A 21,074-nucleotide genomic window follows, 5' to 3' on the forward strand; every position below is an offset into this window, starting at 1 on the left:
TTGTTAATGGCCTATAAGCCTGATAGGTGTTAATTTCATTGTCATAAGCAGACAGGCAGGCAGACATATAGGTGTCAATAAACCACACATTTTTCTTTGTGACAGAGTCTGTTTATCATAATCACCATATTTTTTATGTAACGAGTAGATTATTTACTTGTTTGTGCAGAATACTGCTAATGCCTTATACTCCAGGCAGGCATGCTATTTCAAGCTCTGCAAACCTACACACTGCACATGCGTTATGAGCGCAGTACAGCATAGCTGTTGAAACCACTTTTTCCCCAGCGCGGGGGGGAAAATTGGTGAATCATTTGAACTCCGATTTCAAGGGATTTTTTCAGGGCATTTTTTTTCAACTTTATAGGTTGAATTGGCTTTTTGAGGATTTGTTTCTGTAAGTGCATACCGAAAGTGCATACCCAAACTGCAAATTTGTGTTTTACGTCGCATGTGACCTTTAAGTATCACAAAGTAGTAGTCTCCATATTTCTCTGATCACAAACATCAACAAGATTCAGTTATACAAACTGGCCTCAAACTGTCATATATCAGTCCCTCCTGGATTCCGCGGCAAATTTTTAAGAATCAGCGGCAAATTTTAGAAAATTCTGCACCCCATTTTTCAATATTCTGCAAAATATTCTGCGGTTAAAACATTTAGAAAAAACAACAAAGACATTGTACAGACCTTCATAGTTTAATTCTTAAACACAGATGTAAAGTTAAGTCAACAGTACACATCACATACTGAGTAAGTTTGATGGCAAAGCACCAACACCTTTTTCTGTGTTTGAGAATTAAACTCTCGCCGAAAGTTATTTCTCTCCTCTCATTCGTAATTTTGATGCAGACAAACAACTTCCAGTCTCAGGCAAATAACAATTTTAGATTTAAACGAAATCTGAAATAACTTCCATTTTCAAAATGATCAATTTTGAGAGCGTAATTGCAGTGTCATATTCATCTAATTTTATTTGAAACATACAAAAACTTGCTTTATTGATAAAGTATCTTTAATCATAATTATTTTGAAAATGTTGTCACAATAAATATGTCAGTTCGGTTTATGTGTAACTGATCCTACTTCTGACATTAACTTTAATTTTCGTTTTGGCTGTCAGTCTGGAATCGCTGAATCCAGGAGGGACTGATATATTTCAGTGAAAGCGAGTCATTCTCATATTCAGAACAAATTGAACTGATTTTTAAAAAATGTCACATCTATGCATCAATGTTTAAATCTTCAAAATATCTAGCTGTTTTGAGAGGAATGTTCAGCTTGCACACATTTCAAATACAATGATCATGCATACATCTTTAACACAGAAATGGTAACACTAATTAATAAACAGAAAACAATGTTAAAGAAGATCTGTTACTCAAAGAAATTTCAAATTGAAGAAGCATACTTTAAAAAGATGAGTGCAGTTTGTTTGTGACTCCCAGTTATGAGGGTGTCCAACTATCATCAGTATCTTCATCTTCATCTGCCAACTCATCAATAAGTTGAGACAAGGGTTTAGGAACACGAACCTCATAGCTGCTCTCACTGCCTGTGTCATCCGGGAGACTCATATCATCAGAGAACTCTACATCCGAGTTACCTGGCTCCCAGGAGGAGTCACTATCATCATTGTACTGTGCCAGGAGCTGGGTAGTAGTAGGAGGGATCTCCACATCCTCCTCGGGACGCCCTGGGGTCTCGGATGCATGTCTGCGTTTCCGAGCAGCAGACATGGAGGACACTGCTGGTTGTTCAGACCTGGATACATAAGAGTCAGTTCCGGATGGTTGATATGAAGTCATTGATTGAGTTTTACTTGGGTCCTTTAGCAGAGGTCTCAACAATGAGACACTACCTTGTGTTGAAGGAAATCCTGTAGATTTCAACTCTTGACTTGATGAAGTACTGGACAGTGGTCGAGATTTCACAAGTTTGGCATTAAACTCTGTTCCACTCTCATGTTTTGAATGCCTGGAAGAGACTCCTGATGAATTATTTTTTTCCCCTGGCTTTGAAATTTTTCTAAGGTCTAGTAACGATAAATTTATTTTAACATTTACAGTAGGGGAGTAACTAGGATCATGAGATTCGACAGTTCCAAGCTCTGACCTCTTTCTGCTCTTCACACATGGTTCACTAAATTCAGAAAGGTGTTTTTTGCATTTGTCAAGCCTTTCAGCACTGCAAAGTTTGGATTGACATGGATTTAATTCATGGTTGCTTTGAGAAAATATGGTCGGACTAATATCAACAGGTTTTGAATTAGTAAATTCAGAAATTTCAAGTTTACTTTTCCCCATGACATCAGGGTCATTCAAATGAAAAGTGTTTTTACTGGTGATAGCATCACTGGTGACAGTTTCTGATATGGTACTGGTGCCAAGTTTCTTAATGTTGAAAGCATCACTGTCCTCTGTATCCTCAGCATACTCCACATCATCCACATCCTCTGCAGAAGAGATACAGATACGAGAGTCATCAATTGGAGCAACCAGACCCACTGTGTCATGAATCATCAGAGGATCAACTACAGATTCATAATGTGCCCCTGTGATGTCCAAACCTACATGCTCTGTTTCTTTCAATGTTGATGTTGATGACTTCCAGTCCTCCAGAATGTTGGAGTTTGGATCTCTACAGGTTGACTCCCAGTCATGTATGAACGCAGCCTTTACACTGTCATTGAACTTTCTAGAATCTTGCACTTGCTCTGGTAGATAGGGTGAACAAGGGACAGCGTACACTGCATCTGTGGATGTGATATCTGAAGCCAGAGGCAGAATAGCAGATTTTAATTTGCTGGCTTCATATGAATCTGTAGCTGTGACTGTTTGACCACTGTCTAGTGGGTTGGAGGCATGTGACATGTGTGCTGTAGCTTCAGGGTTCTGATCAGGTCTATTGATCGCACTTAATCCAGTCAGCAAGTTACATGAAGCTGGAGAATGGTCTGCAACATCAGCAGACGCTCCTGAAAGAACAGATGTGGTGGACACACTCGTGTCAAAGGCTTGAGGTATGCCATGCTGGATGTGCGGTTCATTTGACAAATTCCTGTGTCTATCAATAACTAGTGGGCTACCCAAGTCATTGGATTCTTCAACTACCTTTCTCTGAGGAAGGTTATCAGTGCTCTGGCGAAATGACTGCTGGATGGCACACCCCAATGACTGATATTCAGCAATGATGTTTGTAACTTGATCACCTGCAGTGAACATCTGACTGCCTGCCCCCGCAACAAACCCATTAGACATGGTGCCCTCTGTGATGCCTTCACTAACCACAGCAGCCCCAGCTCCATCAGCCAACTCAATCACTTCATTTGCACCGGTGTTTTCAATACTTATTGAGGCTTCCACACTATCTGAGCTGTTGAAACCTGCCTCAATAATCTCTGGTGTGTCAGAATTGATGGAAGATGTTGACAGAGGTCGGACTCGTCTCCAGCTCCTGGTATTTCTCCGTATCTCTACATCACTGTCACTGCCAGACATGACTCTTCTGGATGCATGTCCAGGAGAGCCATTATCATCAGAGGAATTAAAGAAGAGACTTTCTACTGCAACATCATCAGATTCAGACTCTGAGGAACCATGTGTGTTCGAGTCATCATCATCCCAGGAGTCCCAACTGGAGGAGAACCAGTCATCTGGATGGGAAGGACGACGACGCCGTTCCTGGTCCACCTGTTTCCGCAGACTTTCCACATCCTTCCTGAGACTCTCCTGAAGGGACATCAGCTGCTGAAGGCGGGCCTCCAGTTCTTCAGCATGCCTCTGACGCTCTGAAGCAAATGTAAACTTTGCACTATAATATTCTCCCTCTAAAGATTCTAACATAAAGTTCTCCAGTCAGGGGTTCAAAAATCCCATCACCAAATGCCTGGGACAAGTCAGTTGTCATTTCAGGCAATCAAATAATGGTATTTTAATTGTTTGTGGACTACTAGATAATTTCCACTTGTGGTTTCAAACTGCAAATAATCTTAGATTTCATTTCATATCTGCTCATAAAGAAGCTATTAAAGTTAGCACTAACAATAAAGTAGAGCTAGTAGTCCAGTAAACATTAACATCACACACTGTGTCCTAAAATCAGGGCAAGGGGAAAATTAGTCAGGACAAGTCACTTTCTTGAAGTCACTTGCCCTATGGCAAGTGGCTTTTCAAAATATTTTTGTACCCCTGCTAGTTCTCTTGAATTCCCATGAGATTCTGTAACAATACCACTAGTATTTGCATCTCACAGGAACAGTTAAACTGGGGAGCTAACTGGATACTGAATGGACCATAAGACATGTAATTGTTCGACAATACAGAACACACACAACCACACACAACCACCTACATAGAATCAGAGTTAACATTTCCTAGATATAAGTGAAGATATTTAATCTTGGTTGACAATTGTTATCTATATATCAGGAGGATGAATGTGGCAATGTGCAAATGGATATAATTTTCACAATTCTTATCATATCATATTTTACCACTTCAACAAAGTAAACAGTTCCCTCTGGATATTGCAAAGTAACTAATGTCATAATTTGAGACAAAACCAATACTATGTTTTGTTGAGTTTTTTGTTGGTTTTTTTTCACAAAATTTCACACAATGTAATTGAATTTTCAAATCAATATAACTGTCTTACCACACACATTGGTATCAGTCATGACATTCAAGCCATAGCATGTGATATGTAACATAAAGGATCATGACATTCATACCAGAGTGTGTGACATGCAGCATAAAGAGTCATGACATTCATATCAGAACATGTGATATGTAACGTAAAGGGTCATGACATTCATACCAGAGTGTGTGCTATGTAACATAAAGAGTCACGACATTCATATCAGAACATGTGATATGTAACGTAAAGGGTCATGACATTAATACCAGAGTGTGTGATATGTAACATAAAGAGTCATGACATTCATATCAGAACATGTGATATGTAACGTAAAGGGTCATGACATTAATACCAGAGTGTGTGATATGTAACATAAAGGGTCATGACATTCATATCAGAACATGTGATATGTAACATAAAGGGTCATGACATTAATACCAGAGTGTGTGATATGTAACATAAAGAGTCATGACATTCATATAAGAACATGTGATATGTAACGTAAAGGGTCATGACATTAATACCAGAGTGTGTGATATGTAACATAAAGGGTCATGACATTCATATCAGAACATGTGATATGTAACGTAAAGGGTCATGACATTAATACCAGAGTGTGTGATATGTAACATAAAGGGTCATGACATTCATATCAGAACATGTGATATGTAACGTAAAGGGTCATGACATTCATACCAGAGTGTGTGGTATGTAACATAAAGGGTCATGACATTCATATCAGAACATGTGATATGTAACATAAAGGGTCATGACATTCATATCAGAACATGTGATATGTAACATAAAGAGTCATGACATTCATATAAGAACATGTGATATGTAACGTAAAGGGTCATGACATTAATACCAGAGTGTGTGATATGTAACATAAAGGGTCATGACATTCATACCAGAGTGTGTGACATGCAACATTAAGGGTTATGTCGTCATCATCAGCTCAAGGTGTTTTTAAATCATGCATAAGATGAAAGAGAGTGACCAGCTGTGTTCATAATAGACATTGAATTTTCACTTTGGAATGTGAGTGACAAATCAATGCCTTGTTGCTACCTTTTTCTTTTAGTTTTGGCAGTTAAAAGAGTTTGTCAAAATGCAGTGTGAACCAAAGGAATCATCACTACTGAGTAATTATAAGATATGGTTTGATATGATATGATATGATATGATATGATACATGGTGTGATACGATATGATTTGATATGATGTAATATAGGGTGTTTTGATATGTGATACAACAAAGTATGTATATTGTGATGTTATATGATGTGATACACTTGATGCGTTACGTAACATAAAGGGTCAAGACATTCACACCAAAGTGTGTGATACATAACATAAAGGGTCCCAACATTCATACCAGGGTGTATGATATGAAACATAAAGGGTCATGTCATCATCAGCTCAGGATGTTTTAATATCTTGCATAAGATCAAAGAGAGTGACCAGCAGTGTTCATAATAGACATTGAATTTTCACTTAGGAAAGACAATGACCCTTGGTGCTATCTTTTCTTTGAGGAAATATATTTTGGTCGTTAGAAGAGTTTGTAAAAAATGCAGTGTGAACCAAAGGAATCAACATTACTGAGTAATTATAAGATATGGTTTGATATGATACATGCCATGCCATGCCATGCCATGCCATGCCATGCCATGCCATGCCATGCCATACTACAAGGTATGATATGATGTAATATGGAGTGTTTGATATGTGATACGACAAAGTATGTGTATTGTGATGTTATATGATGTTAGACATTTGATGCAATATGACACATTGTGATGTGACTATATTACTCCTTTCTGTGATAGTGTGCACTAATACTAGTACTAAGTTCTTGTATACTATGGGCCTGTGGTCTTCAGTGTAAATAAAGACTGATTGATTACTGAGTACTTTCACTTTAATTTTCAGCAACTATGTATATTCACAGTTGCTTTAGTCTTTGAGAAATGTTCAATTTACTTTAGTTGACAGTAATGCAGATCAAGCCTCACCTTCAGCATGTTTCTTCAAGGCTTGCATACAATCATGGCTGTCTACATCCTTGATGGGAATGTGTAATCCACACTGTTGTTGACAAAGGACCTCTCGGAACTCACACAGAACTGTCTCATGCAACTCTAAGTCCTGGCGGAGAACCCTTTCTTTACATTCTACATACTTGCATGTTACCAGCTCAAAGCCACAACTGGCAATATGGGAACGGTAGTGCTCAAGTGCTGGTTTCATCGGGCAACCATTTTCGCGGAAATCACAAATCATGGTCAGTTTGTTGAGAATGTTCTGGACAAGTGGGAGAACAGTTTTGAGATCCCTTCGGGTAACTTTCTTCCGACATGATGGACAAGTGCGGCGATGACCAAGCCATGTTTCAATACAATGCTTACAGAAAACATGCTGACATGGTGTCTCCATTGGCTCATCTAGGACGAAGGTGCAAATACAGCACACAAGCTCAGCATCTGGTGGTGGGTCAAACTTGTCCACATCATACTGAGACATGGCTAGTTGATGAGTCTGGTCTGGAAAAACACAGGCATTTGGTACATGGACTTATGGAATAAATATATAAACTTTTTATCAGTTCATTACTATTCAAGCTTACTTTTCTATTTGCAAGTCGTTTGATGGAATATATGTCAAACTCAACAAATTACAAAATGATTTGCTAAGTAAATACTAAAGCCACCAGTTGGACTATATACAATAGAATGATAACTTGTTGTCAATAAAACAATTGTGTGTTAATGACCTTTCGTTATTCATGGCTAAGGGGTGATGAATATTTTTGTGAAGAAGCAAAACACAAATACAAGATACAAGCAAGATACAAAATGACACGCCAACCTTTGCATGTTATGTACAAAATCATTGAATAGTTAATGTGTACAAAACTGATAACACCTCGTAACTCCCAAGAACAAATTGGGTAACTCTCCCTCAAAATCATCATCACAATCCCCACAAACCACCTCACCAAACCCATCTAAAGTGAGTGAGTTGTGTTTTATGCTGCACTCAGCAATATTCCAGTTATATGGCAGCGGTCAGTAAATAATGGAGTTGGGACCAGACAATCCAGTGATTAACAACATGAGCATCGATCTGCGCAATTGGGAACTGATGACATGTCCACCAAGTCAGCAAGCCTGACCACCCAATCCTGTTAGTCGCCTCGTACGACAAGCATAGTCACCTTTTATGGCATGGGTTCCTGAGGGCCTGTTCTGCCCCAGGACATTCACGGGTCCACATTCAAAGTCATAAGGGTCCCTTATTTACTGTTTTAACCCAGACACACCAAAGGTCTCAATCCATACTACAGTACAATAATTCAAATACTACCAGGGTGTCAGTAATGGTATGTGTCAGCAACCACCAGCAAAATATGCAATACAAACCCATGCCGCCACAGGCAAGGTGGCATATGTGGACAGAAACAATTCTTTGTCTGTGACGAGTGACGACTAACTATAAATAAATTTCTCCTCTCCCTTATAAAGGCCTTCAGAGTTATGACAAGTACCAGCATCAAATACCACAATGTTATTCACACACGTACGGGTGCATTCAATACGGTAGTAGTTGGTACCCATTCTGCAACTACTGGCAGTAGACTTATCTGATAATATATGTCCAAACATTGAGCCAAGTGTTTTCGCACTTCTTAAAAGGCACCTTACGGGTTCAAGTTGTTTGAATGTAGCACCTTTTGTTGTGGGTGTACTAGAGTAAAGACGAAATCGTAGATGACAACAGCAGTCTGGCAATCTGTTTCCATCCGTTCTTAATGACAGATCTCCTGTGAAGACGAAACCCTTATTACGTCCCTTTATGAGAAACTTTCACCAGGTGGACTCACACTAAGCTGGTTCCCGGGTCCGTCTGCGCGCGACGTATATTGCGATTTCTGCGAGACGGGGCCCAGTTTACCCCCATCAGGTTGTGCGAACTGCGTAAATCAGTTTCCCGACTCCAACCCCGGCTCTCAGAGATAACAAATTTATTGATATGCCGAAATTTGAAAAAAAAAACTTTGAAAACAAAATAACGATTAAAATGTCTATGAATAAAACGTACCTAATGAAGTGTAATCTGATCTGATTTTATGCCTCAGTTAACTGTGGTGGAGGAGACTTCGATCTCTTCTTTCTATCCTTTTCCCATGGCATCCAGTTGTGTTTCATCGAGATTCCTATTTCACTGAGATTGGATATATTATAGGAGATAGAGTCAGTGCTCCGAATACCGTACAGACTCCTAAGTTCCGTACACTTTCATTTGTGCGCAATAGCTTATTATGTTTATGTGTGGCAAAGCCGGACATTTGTCGGTTGAAATGCGGTAATCCCCATCTCTATTTTTAGCTATCGTATGTATTTGTCATGTGCTTTCCCTTTCGATATACGATTGGTTATCGCGATGTGCACTTGCGCAATAGCGACTCTCTCCTCACTTTGCCGGGTTGACGTCAAGGTCACGATCCGAGAACCTCAACACACGACAGCTCAAAGCGGGAAATATAAAAAGCACTCACGGTACGGAAACCCGAAATAATGTATTTTAACTGACCCAAAATGTATTCTCAAAATACAGTGATAGGTTTCATACAAGCTATTTTCAAAATAAAAAAAAAAAAGACGTACGATATATGATGCCCAGATTATGATAAGAATGAAGATTTTTTGGATATCAACTTCTTTATATGAGAACACAACGTTTCGGAGTTAATGCTTACTCCTTCATCAGGTGATTGAGAATGGGGTACAAAGCTATATTTATATGTACAGGTAAAACAATAACAAAGTAATAAGTGGAATGAATTAACGAAAGCTGGAAGCCAGTATAAACAAGCGCTGATAGGAACCCGACAGTTATGATAACAATGATAGAAGCCAATGGTAATACATTACAGATGATGGGATATGTTTACATAACACAGGTAGGGGGTAAGGACGATGTACATGATTGGGGATAAGGATGGAAGCCAATGGTGGATGATGTTTACATAACACATGATTGGGGATTAAGGATGATGTACATGACTACATGAGGGTTGATGGGCATGTTTACATGGGGGTTGATGATGTACAAACACAAGTAGATAAGGATGTACACGGGTAGATTGGCTATACATGAATTACATAGATAGAATGTACACAGATAGATGAGATTAATTTATCAATAAGTCCCAGGCACTTGGTAGGTACACTCCTTGGTCACGGTTGATTGCTGGTTTCTGTCTCCGGATCTCGATGGCTTCTTGCAGTTTCCTTTGGCGCCAGTTGTTGTTGTTGGTAGATAGTATCCTAGTGTCCTCCCATCGGATTGAATGTCCAGGGTTCTTAAGAATGTGTTCAGAGATGGCCGATTTCTGGTCGAGTTTGCTGACTGAGGTCTGGTGTTCCTTCATTCTGGTGTTGATTGGTCTCAGCGTTTCTCCAATGTATAGGTCGCCACAGTTGCAAGGGATCTGGTAGATGCATCCTCTCGGGTTAGGGTGTTCACAGCTGGGTCCTTTACCGTTGGCTTTTAGGTAGGTCTTGATGGTCTTGCCACTGGAGAAGGTGACATCGATGCTGGCTTTGGTCTTGATGAGGCGTGATATTTGATGACTGATGGGGCCAAGGTAGGATATGGTTACTCCTGCCACCATCCTCAGATCAAGCAAGCTATCATCGCCACCCTTACCAGACGTGCCAAAGCCCTCTGCCATCCTGATGCCCTAAACAATGAACTGGACCACCTCAGAAAGACATTCACCACACTAAACGGTTACCCTCCCCAGCTAGTCACAGCTACCATCAACAAGACCCTCAAAGACCGACAACCCCGCCTCAAGCCTTCTCCATCACCCATCAGAGTAACCAACCATCAGTTACATCGCTTTGAGCTGTCGTGTGTTGAGGTTCTCGGATCGTGACCTTGACGTCAACCGGGCAAAGAGTGGAGAGAGTCGCTATTGCGCAAGTGCACATCGCGATAACCAACCAACCATCAGTTACTCCGAAACGTTGTGTTCTCATATAAAGAGGTTGATATCCAAAAAATCTTCATTCTTATGCATTTCACTTCTAAATGCCCTTCAAAGACCAGATTATGATATATTTTTGCTATGCGCCTCATTTCGTACAGTGACATTTTTTTTTCTCATGTAATATGTACTCACATGAAACATTTGCATAGACATTGATATACAAATTGATGTAACATATACAGATGTAATATAAAAATAATTTATATGGCCGTTTTTCAACTCCATTTTGAAGTAGTCACGCATTGTCAGAAATGTATTTATTGTTAGTATTAGCCCATGCAGCCTTAAAGTTTCGGTTGTTATTCATCACTCCTTTACGGCCACGGCAGGGTAGACTCTAATGGTTAAAGTGTTTGTTCGTCTTGGCGAATATCTGCGTTCGATTCCCACGTGGAAACAATGTGTTAAGCCTATTCCTGGTGTCCCATGCCGTGCCATTACGGGAATATATCAAATAGCGGATTAAACCTTACCCCTTCACTACTCTGCAAACGCAGCCTTAATGTGAAATGACAACATAAATATTGCATACCAACAGAAACTACATATTTTAATCCATGAACGTTGTAACAACAAATACATAAATGTGAATACACAAAGATATTCAAAACATGTAAACAACACAGTAGAACAATTTGTCAGTCAGCCTAACTCTTATTAACACGGAAGCTAATACAATTTTATATAACACAAACACATAAAGCACACTTTTACGATTATTTATCAGTCCCAAATGATATCAATAACAGTACTGTCAACTTTACAGAAAATGGCGCTTTCAAAATCCATTCAGCTCCGCGAATCATTTGGAAGTGGACATGAACTAGTGATTGCAGTCGCCCGTACAGCTTTAAACGCCTTAATCCTGGATGATGTGTTTGTTGAATACGAAGCTGAAGTAATACTTGACCTGCTGCGGAAATCTTTAGACCATTCTAGATGTAGACTTGCAGTGGCAGAAGTTGTTTGTCGAATAATGACATATCAAAAGACACTAAAAGACCCGATGTCTGCAATTTGTTTATCAAGACGTGTGCTTCATGTTTATGACGAAAACGAAAGTCAACAAGATACAATTCTGGAACGTGTTCGTTCGATATTGTGTCAAATTGGACAATATTAAAGCAGATATCTTCAGTCTCGTGTTTACTTTTTTAGATGGGCAGAAGACGCCAATACACCAAGTAGGCCCTGGAGGGTTCAGCTGCCGCTGTTACGGGTCAGGGTCTGTCATTCCGAACTGCGTCAAAACGTTTCAAAGTTCCTGTCATGACTATAAGTGATCATGTCAGGGGGATGACTGAGGGATGGAATCTTGGTCGCCCATCAGTGCTATCGGCGGCCGTTGAAGATGGCATTGCCGACCAAATAAAGACCGCAGCACTGATAGGGTTCGGCATTACCCGTCGTCAGCTGCTGCTAAAGGTGGCACGTATATGCAGGAGACTTAAGCTGACGACCCCCTTCAAGAATGGCGTGCCTGGTAAAGGGTGGATAGCTGGCTTTATGAAGCGCCACCCCGACATACATCTGAGATCGCCCGTCCCTCTCACCACAGTCAGGGCAAGAATGCTCAATCCAAGTGTCACAAATAGTTACTTCGAGGAACTTGAGAAACTTGTCCAGAGTCTTAAACTAAACGATAAACCGCACTTAATTTGGAACATTGATGAAATAAGTGTTCCGCTGACACACAAACCAACCAAAGTTCTGGCGGAAGCTGGTGTTAAAAATGTTCCCGGGCGTGTGGGGAACACACGTGATAATGTCACTGTTTTAGCCTGCATAAATGCTGCGGGGGGCAACATCCCTCCTATGGCCATAGTAAAGGGGAAGACCCCAAAATGCCTCCAGGCTTACAATACTCCAGCTGGAGTGCCTGGCACGGCCTACACATACCAGAGTCGTGCATGGATGGAGGACACACTGGGTGAAGGGTGGTTTGAGGCCCATTTCCTGAAACACTGTGGACCGGAGAGGCCTCAACTCATAGTGCTGGACAGCCATAGTTCGCACGAAACACTTGGGATTCTTGAGAAGGCAAAGGCAAATGATGTAACCATCCTAGCTTTTCCTCCTCACACAACCCAGTGGCTTTGCCCTCTAGATAAATCAGTCTTTGGCCCACTCAGTAGGGAGTGGAACAGGTTTTGCAGCGATTTCATGCTGTAAAGCCCAAATAATCTAGTGACCAAATGGGAATGGCCCGGTTTGTTCAAACAAGCTTACGCTATTGTTTTCACGCCCTCAAATGTCTGCAGTGGATTTAGGAAATGCGGAATATTTCCTGTAAATAGGAATTCCATCCTAGATAAGGCTTTTGCCCCTAGCAAACCCTTTGACGTTAGCTTCGAGTCATCTGGAGAAGGGGGAGTTGCTGATATTCCAGTTGTTGCTGAAGCTGACGCTCCAGTCAATTCTGGCACCATCACGCCTGATGCCGGAGCATGTGCTTCACCAATAGCTGGAGCATCAGTGGATTCATCTACATCTGAAGCAGCGTTACCAGAGGGCGCGTCTCTCCTGTCTGACACTGACTTCATTTTGTCGGTTTTGACAGGTGACACTCCATCTTCTTTAGATGAATCAGGCAACTTAATTGTTGAAATAGCTACAGTGTCCGAGGTTGAGGCTATGGACGCTCTCAAGTCCGAGTTTTCTCTCCCACCCTCTGTAATGAAACAAACTTCCAAATCAAATCCATGAATATACTAGCCTCGCTTACGTGTAATACCATGTCCATTATACGAGGTGGCGAGCGGAAGCGAATTTGATAATAAATATTTCAGGTCAATAAAAATGGTATTTCATGGAAGCGAGGCTTTTGGGATTTGGTAAGCTGTGTTCTGATTGGTCAGCCTCCAAGGTTACCTGACATGAGCTCTTACTAGGTTTTGTTAGACTCAGTAGTGGAGTGTAACGAAAAGTACCGAGACTAAGTTTACTAATACTGAAATAACATTTTAAAAAAAATTTTTTAAGCTGAAGGATTATCTTCAGCTGTTGAGTGATGTGCGCACATGACTTTTTCCTAGCAACCAATGGCGAGGCACGCGTTAATTAGTACAAATGGTAAAGAATGCAAACGAGTGACCTATCCCTGTTAGGAAGTCATATGTCTTATAAATGATCAGTTAGTAAACTCATAAGAGCAAAGCCTATATAGAAAACAGTGTAATATCAATGCCATTAATGTTTTTTGTAAAGAAGTACAATAATTAAATATAGCTCGTGAAAGATTTTAGCTCGTTTGATCAAAATGGTAAATCTTCATTTCTCTGAGCCAGACACCATCTATTGCAATACTTCCGTGGTGAGCTTCAGCTGGGCCCTGTCTCTCGTGTTGCCATATACACAGTATGGCGCAAGGTGACTACGCTCAAGGGACGTAACTCCAGAGTTCAAGTTGACTGGAACGCTTCCGATTTCAACACGGTACGGTGCGAGAAAGAAATAGGTAGTGTCTGCATTATTTCGTGGATTTCTTGTTCAACTATTATTCATCGAAGTAAGAAAGTTTGGTCGTAAATGTTATAAGACACGTATATAAATGTAAATGCCCCGTTTCACTAAAACTTTGTGAGTCACAACACTACGACAACAGATCATAGTCTAAATCCCGGAAGCATAAACAATGCTCTTATCATCCATGGCATGCACAGACCCCGTGGTGGATCCAAAGCTTGTAGCGAGGAAAACAACATGAAGTATATATGAACACATCCGTGATATTCATCCCCCCTCCCTCTTGTTTGCGGCTTGGCATGTCTTGAAATAACAGACGCAGAGTGTACACAAAGTGGACCTGGTCACAACAAGGCTTTGTTGATCATGTATGAATAACAATGTGCACACAATACAAAAGTCTTGTTAGATCAGAGACCCTATAATACTATACGGTCTCTGGTTAGATTCATACCATTGTCACTGACAAAATCAGGATCATTTATGGGCTGACTTTATATTTTTTCAGTAGGTTAAAATATACAACTGTTTTTTATGATTGTGAGTAACCCAACCTCACAACTCATCTAGTGCAGCATGTAAATGGATGACTTTGCACTATATCAAAGAGTGCTCACCAATCAAGGGATAAGAGTTTATATATATGAACTACCTCACAACCACTATATGTCATGATTGTTAATGGGAAGTTATTAAATATGTTATGTCTGTATCAGTCTACCATGTGAACAGAAACATCAGAACTAAAAGGTCACAATTTAAGTTTCAGTCGTCAGTGGGCAGTCTTTAGGCATACTACCATGCACTCTACTATTTCACTCACTGATTGATATTTATTATTGTTACTATTATTACATGTCTGTAACATATTGACTGTCTGCATCATTTACAGTTAAACAAGCTTACATCCAGGATCGGTGATAATCGTACAAATAGCAAATATAACTGTGTTTGTATTGTAGCAACTGAAGATGTCAGGCTTTGGGGAGAAAGAAGAGGAGGATATTTCCTCTCTCATCTGCAGCCTAAATGAGTACCTAGAGGTGGATCGACGGGTGTCCGAAGTGAAGATGTACGCTCATCAGCACCCAGTGATGACCCTGTTCTGGGTGGTCACACTGGCCATGTGCTGTGTACCAGTCATCTGCTTCTGTACATTTGTCTGTGCCAGCATCTTCTTAGCAATTGCAGGATTTGTCCTCATTGAAGGTTTGTATACCAAGTTGTTTCATTAATGGACAAGTTTTTATGCACAGTTTACTACACACTTGAACATGCACCACTTGCTTGAGTCAGAGTGGGAAACACTTCAGACAATGCGTTTTGTTATTGTGACTTCATTTCAAGTCTTCTTTATATTCTTTCACACATTTCAAATATGTAAATCAAATAATGCAAAATAAAATACTTTATTGTCTAATTTAGGATTGATGTATACCAAGAGGTAGTGTATTGCATACACAACATAATTAAGAACAGATATATCTTAAATGTGAGAGTGAGACAATTTATTTCAGAATAAAGGCCATAGGCCCAAAATGCTGTCATTACAATATGTATATAGTATACGCATACTCATTGATGTTTATTTGCTAACTTACCTCAGTAGAAATTTTCAAGAATATACCATGTTTACAAAAAGAACATGAGGGTGGGAGCAAGAGAGATGGTAGGGCAGAGGCCGGGGAGAGGGCTGAACTGTTAGTTTTATTGGCCAGCGGATGGCTGGGGGTGGTGGCCTTGACACTGACAGTGGAGATAGCAGTTTATTTAGTGGACTGGGAAGCTAGTATAAGGTGAGCGGACTGAGGTCTAATCAGTGGCTGAGAGTGAGGGCGGGTTGTTATGGTACTGTATGGTTTATTGAGGCTGAGAGATTCAAGATGGCGGTTGTGGAGCGGCATGGGCTTGTTGCTGCCTGGGGTGTTTATATTTTGTGTAGGATGTTGGAGTTTTCTGGAAATGTAGATAATGCTTGGAAATGTGTGGTTGGTTGTGGGGATTGAGTAGTAGGTGAATGTTGTTGTGGTATTTGGGTGATATACTGTTGTGTAGCTGTATTATGTTTGTCTGTTGTGATGTGCATTGAGTGAATATATGGTTGATGTCTTCCTGTGTGTTGCAGTGTGTACATGGGCTGTCTGTATGTCTGTTTTGTTTATATAGTGTGTGGTTAAGGTTTGTGATGCCTGTAATGAGTCTGTTTATGGCTGTGTCAATGTGTTTAGTGTTGGAGAATGTGGAGATGTTGGTAATTGGTGATGTTAGAATAGATTTGACCCATGTAGATGTGTTTGTGTTAGTGAGATGCTGATAGTGGTGTGTTTTATATTGGATTTAATGAGTTGTTTGAGTTCTGTTTTGGATATGTGGAAGTTAATGTTGGAAGTTAATGTAAAGTGTGTTGATGCTAGTTTGGCTGCTGTGTCTTCTGTGTCAATGTCATTCCCTGGTATATGTGTGTGACTGGGTATTCATAAGAATATAATGTTTTTGTTTAGGTGGGTGAGTGAATCTGTTTGGATGACTATGTTGTGTATGAGATCTGGACGTGATTTGGAATGCATGCTTTGTATTTGTTTGATGGAGTTGAGTCATTGAGGTATGATTGATTACATAACATTTGCTGTTATCAATGTCAATAGTTTTGTTTCTCCAAGTGTTCCCAACTTTTAAAAATAAATGTTCACTTACAAAGTTCAGCATGTATTTTCATCTGCAATTGTTAAAGCCAAAATATTCTTGAAAGATGAACATACATACACAACTTTGCTGTCATGAACCTCCATTATCTTAATAAGATGATTAAGAATGATAATAAATATTTGTGGACTTAGAATACAGCCCTGACATGTCAGAGGAAAGTAATCTCTCAGACCCTTACTTATCCTTATAAAACCACTGAGTCTACGGTACATCAGATACTATATTCTTAAGAAATTCATCGCATATATCAACCTCACTAAGACTTTTAACAAGAATATCATGTTTAATAGAATCAACAGCTTTGAAAAAAGCACAATACAGAAGATATAATCTAACCTTCCTCTTGCTAGCAATAATCTTATAAAAAGTTGTTATATTTGGCTGAGTTATTGGCTCTAAAACCAGCTTGTGCCTCGTCAATGATATTAATGGTGTCACACAGTTTCTGAAGTCTGGAGCACACAGATTCTGAAGTCTAGAGTGAAGTTTCACTGACATGTTACTGCCAGGTTAAGATTCATAGTCTGGCCAAGTTTCATATGTAGGTGTTATTTCATTACTTGATCAAGGTTCATTGCTTAGTTCAGCTGCATGATCCTGTCAGGTTTTATAACATGGCTAAGTTCATAGATCTCGCAATCTAGCAGTCTCTGCTGTTGTCTTGCAGGTACCGTTGTAACCATAGCAACAGTACTTCTGGGAGGTGCATTGTTGGGGTGCTGTCTGCTGGCCCTGGGGTTCAGCTCAAGCCTCGTGGTGGGCTTCTATGCCATTCAGTATAGCCTGGACATGGTCAAGGGACTGACCAACAAGATGCAGAAACCAAGGTCAGGCCCGGCAGTCATACAGCACAGTCCACCGGCTGAGACTCCGCAGAGACGCGTGGAACCCTTCGTCTCCCACAAGAGATGAGTCTAACCAAGAATAATATCTTGTACCAAACACTGAATGCAAAACACTTTTAAAAAAAGGAACAGCAGAAAGCATACATAAACGTATATGAATAGCTTGTGACATTGGATATATTTCATGTGTTGCCAAGTTGATAATGTACATGAATGAACCTTTGCTGCATCAATGATGACAAAGATAATTATGTTTGTGCTTATGAAGCGGCTGTAAAAATAATTCATAGCAATTGCACGATGCATGGTATGCTTAAATAACTTTCACAACAAATATTCAATGTGCCTTTACTTAAATATGTTCAGTCCTAGAGTACGTGCTGTACGGAGAAATGCGTATGATCAATGTGGTTGAGTGCTGCCCTCTCATTATGCCTTTCATTGAGAGGCATGTAGGTGAAGTGACCTGGCTGTGTTCTGTGTGCTGCCTTGTTATTATGCCTGCCATTGATTGGCATGTAGGTGAAGTGATCTGAATCAAGTGTCTGTGCAGAGTTCCCATTGATATTCCAGTATCTACAAATCGGGAATTTGAATCTCATTTACCAAAATTGTGGTTGTTGGTCAGTCACCATTGTGCCTGTGTCTGTGGGTGTCAGTGGTAAATGTCTAGGGCCTGTATGACCTTCCTCCTGTAATAAGCTGGGATGTTGCAGCTAAGGTGCTTCTCAAAGGTCACTGACTCCAGGACCTTGTATTATTATAAGTGCCCTGAACTGACCATTCAGGGATTCTGTGTGAGATTTTGTGACTGAAAGGTTAGCATCAGGAGCCAGGAGTAGATGATAACAATGCATTCTAGTGTTCTGGGAAAGCCATCGGTGAAGGAAAGTGACCCTGAACTCTTCATCCTCCTCTGATACATGTTCTTTACAAGTCTGTCACTGAAGTGTAATCATTTTCATTGTTATTGCCATTATGCATTATCTAGTCATTGATTTAGTGATGATTCACTTTGTGCATCTATAATCACGATAGTCTTTGTATGATCTGCATTATTAGCTGACGGTGTACAGTTTCTATATTACATGCTGCTGTGGTAGGTATAAATATGTTCAGCTACTTCTGTGCCATTCCTATACTTGTGTACTTGAGTCAACATCATCATCGGCAAACTTAGAGTACACCTTTGCTGATCTGAAAGTTTGTTGTTTTGCAAACATACCATGTGTAAGTTGTTATTGAATCTTGTTTGTCCTTATGTCTGTGAACATATTAATAATCTGTGGCAATTTGGTATTGAAGGAAACAGCTTTCTGATTTGAGATCATCTGGGATCTAAGATGCTGCCTTCCATCTTTAAGTCTTAACTTGACAGCATGATGATGGTTTTCATACTTCGCTTTTCTCTGTTCATGTATTTCTTGCAAAGCACCAAACACATTCATCGATGATCATCCATGGTTCTGTGTCCCTACTGTATCATTATAAACCATTCACATCAATAGCTTTGCATCTGGTGTGTCATAACATATCTTACCTAACATCTCTAGGTCTAACAGGCATTTATTTGTATGAGAATAATAATACTTGTTTCTTTTTCCACATTAAAATGAGGTTCCAGTCGAGCCTGATGTGGTTTAAACCCAACGTATCAGTATTCCACCATTATCCCAATAGGGAACAGTAGAAATGGGTTTCTCTCTGTGTGTTAACAGTGGACTTGCTCACCGTCTCTTCTCCAGATGAAGCTAAAGAAGTGAATGCTTTTACTATGATTGATAGGACACATAATATATGTGATAGCCAAGAATAAAAAACATTGTGTTCATAGCACTGCTCAAAATTATTTGTTACTATTGTTAAAAAATGTTGATATTTTTTCATCATTTCACAACTCAGATTTGTGTTCTTAAGAAAAATGTTCATTTAAGAATCAGTGATTTCTTATATCTCAGACATGAAGGAAGTTGCTACCATTTTCGTTGTTTCTTTCATCTTGGTAGAGACATTCATGTTGTCAAGGTGATGACATGCCTACTTCATCAGGTACACAATTTTACCATGGACTGGGATCACAAGTTTGAGGGTGTAATGGAATTCACTGATTGTTGTGTGTTGTGTGTCATCTTGGACCAGTGTGATACTCAGGTTCATTTACCATAATGGAACTGAACATTTTTCACCATGGTTACTGGGGAATATGCTCACAGTGGTACTATAACCTTGAGACATATACAAAGCTCATTATTTCTCTAAAATGAGCTACAGCTGCACACAGTTTTGACATCAGATATGTTTATCAGCAATTTTAAAATTAACTGATAATTGTAAGAGTAACTCTTCCTTGGTGAAGTGTACCTGGCTACATGCTACCATCTATCTTGTACAGGTAGTTGAGCTGAAGGATGTAACTTTCATTCAAGTTACCATGGTTACAAAATGACATTCTGGTAATTAGGACTGTTATGGTTCATGGAGAAGCTCATGATCTCACAGTACACATTTATAACAGAAAGAACTGAATGTTTTTAAAAACAAAGGAACCCATTAAATTTGTTTCAAAGTTGTTTGGTATTTTTGTGATCTTGTGGGTAAAACCTTAGTAATCAAGAAACCGATTTATTCCTTGCAGCTCCTAAATAATTGCAAGAGATTTTGCAAATGAATATATATGCTTTATCCACTATCACTTGTTTTGTCGTATTTCCATTGAAGTGGCCATGTTTATGTATCCAGTGTTTATTATGATTGTTCGTATTGATGTATATTTTGTTATAATCTAATCTGACAATAAACAGTCAAATAATTTCTGTGATCAGAGTTGTGAGTAAATCAGTAAAACTCCCTGTTCAGATGCACTCACCAGACTCAGCATCACTACACTTAACATCACTACACTCAACACTATGCTCAGCATCACTACACTCAGCATCAGTGCACTCAACATCACTACACTCAGCATCAACAGACTATGCTCAACATCATTACACTCAACATTACCACACTCAGCATCACTATGCTCAGCATCACTACAGGCATTACCAAGTTGAGCATCACTACACTCAGCATCACTTCGCAGCATCACTACACAGTATCACCACACTCAGCATCACCACTCAATAAGAAACAAAATTTAGAATGAATATATATATATGAGAATATATATATATGAGAATATATATATATGAGAATATATATATATGAAGATCAGTTCTTGCCAGTTGTTGTGTCAGTGTGGTGACAAACACATCAATCCATGACATCCCAGACAAAATCATAAACCCAATTTGTTCATTCTGCCATGTTAGATACTTCAAACCATATGACAATGCTCCCTTGATATATATGAATCCTG

At 39.7% G+C, this 21,074-nt stretch overlaps 3 protein-coding genes across 5 annotated transcripts in view; 1 reads left to right on the top strand and 2 right to left on the bottom strand.

Annotated features, from left to right (window-relative positions):
* LOC137283640 (SPRY domain-containing SOCS box protein 3-like) overlaps positions 1-21,074 on the bottom strand; it is a 445,038-nt gene that overhangs the window by 125,457 nt on the left and 298,507 nt on the right. The window lies entirely within an intron of this gene.
* Positions 130-8,963, bottom strand: LOC137284569 (uncharacterized). 2 transcript variants are annotated; one of them, XM_067816419.1, is made up of 3 exons: positions 8,744-8,963; positions 6,658-7,185; positions 130-3,791 (listed from the first exon to the last, which is right to left on the bottom strand). In XM_067816419.1, exons 2-3 carry the CDS (start codon positions 7,163-7,165, stop codon positions 1,450-1,452), a joined length of 2,850 nt encoding a protein of 949 aa, XP_067672520.1. In that variant the 5' UTR covers positions 7,166-7,185; positions 8,744-8,963; the 3' UTR covers positions 130-1,449. The 2 variants fall into 2 exon arrangements, with proteins under 2 accessions (XP_067672520.1, XP_067672519.1); XM_067816418.1 differs by lacking the exon at positions 8,744-8,963 and adding an exon at positions 8,373-8,493.
* LOC137284289 (lipid droplet assembly factor 1-A-like) lies at positions 14,078-20,526 on the top strand. 2 transcript variants are annotated; one of them, XM_067816045.1, is made up of 3 exons: positions 14,078-14,157; positions 15,128-15,374; positions 17,539-20,526. In XM_067816045.1, the coding sequence occupies exons 2-3, from the start codon at positions 15,137-15,139 to the stop codon at positions 17,781-17,783; spliced, it is 483 nt and encodes a 160-aa protein (XP_067672146.1). In that variant the 5' UTR covers positions 14,078-14,157; positions 15,128-15,136; the 3' UTR covers positions 17,784-20,526. The 2 variants fall into 2 exon arrangements, with proteins under 2 accessions (XP_067672146.1, XP_067672145.1); XM_067816044.1 differs by having other exon boundaries at positions 14,109-14,208.

Source organism: Haliotis asinina, chromosome 5 (genome assembly GCF_037392515.1).
Source record: "Haliotis asinina isolate JCU_RB_2024 chromosome 5, JCU_Hal_asi_v2, whole genome shotgun sequence".
In the NCBI taxonomy this organism is placed as follows: Eukaryota; Metazoa; Mollusca; class Gastropoda; order Lepetellida; family Haliotidae; genus Haliotis; species Haliotis asinina.

Bases quoted from the DNA above. Each gene is read 5' to 3' on its own strand.
- LOC137284289 (XM_067816045.1), top strand. From the start codon at position 15,137: ATGTCAGGCTTTGGGGAGAAAGAAGAGGAGGATATTTCCTCTCTCATC. The intron at 15,375-17,538 runs GTTTGTATACCA...GTTGTCTTGCAG, and splicing joins AGGATTTGTCCTCATTGAAG to GTACCGTTGTAACCATAGCA.
- LOC137284569 (XM_067816419.1), bottom strand. From the start codon at position 7,165: ATGTCTCAGTATGATGTGGACAAGTTTGACCCACCACCAGATGCTGAG. The intron at 3,792-6,657 runs GTGAGGCTTGAT...CATTTGCTTCAG, and splicing joins CTTGAAGAAACATGCTGAAG to AGCGTCAGAGGCATGCTGAA.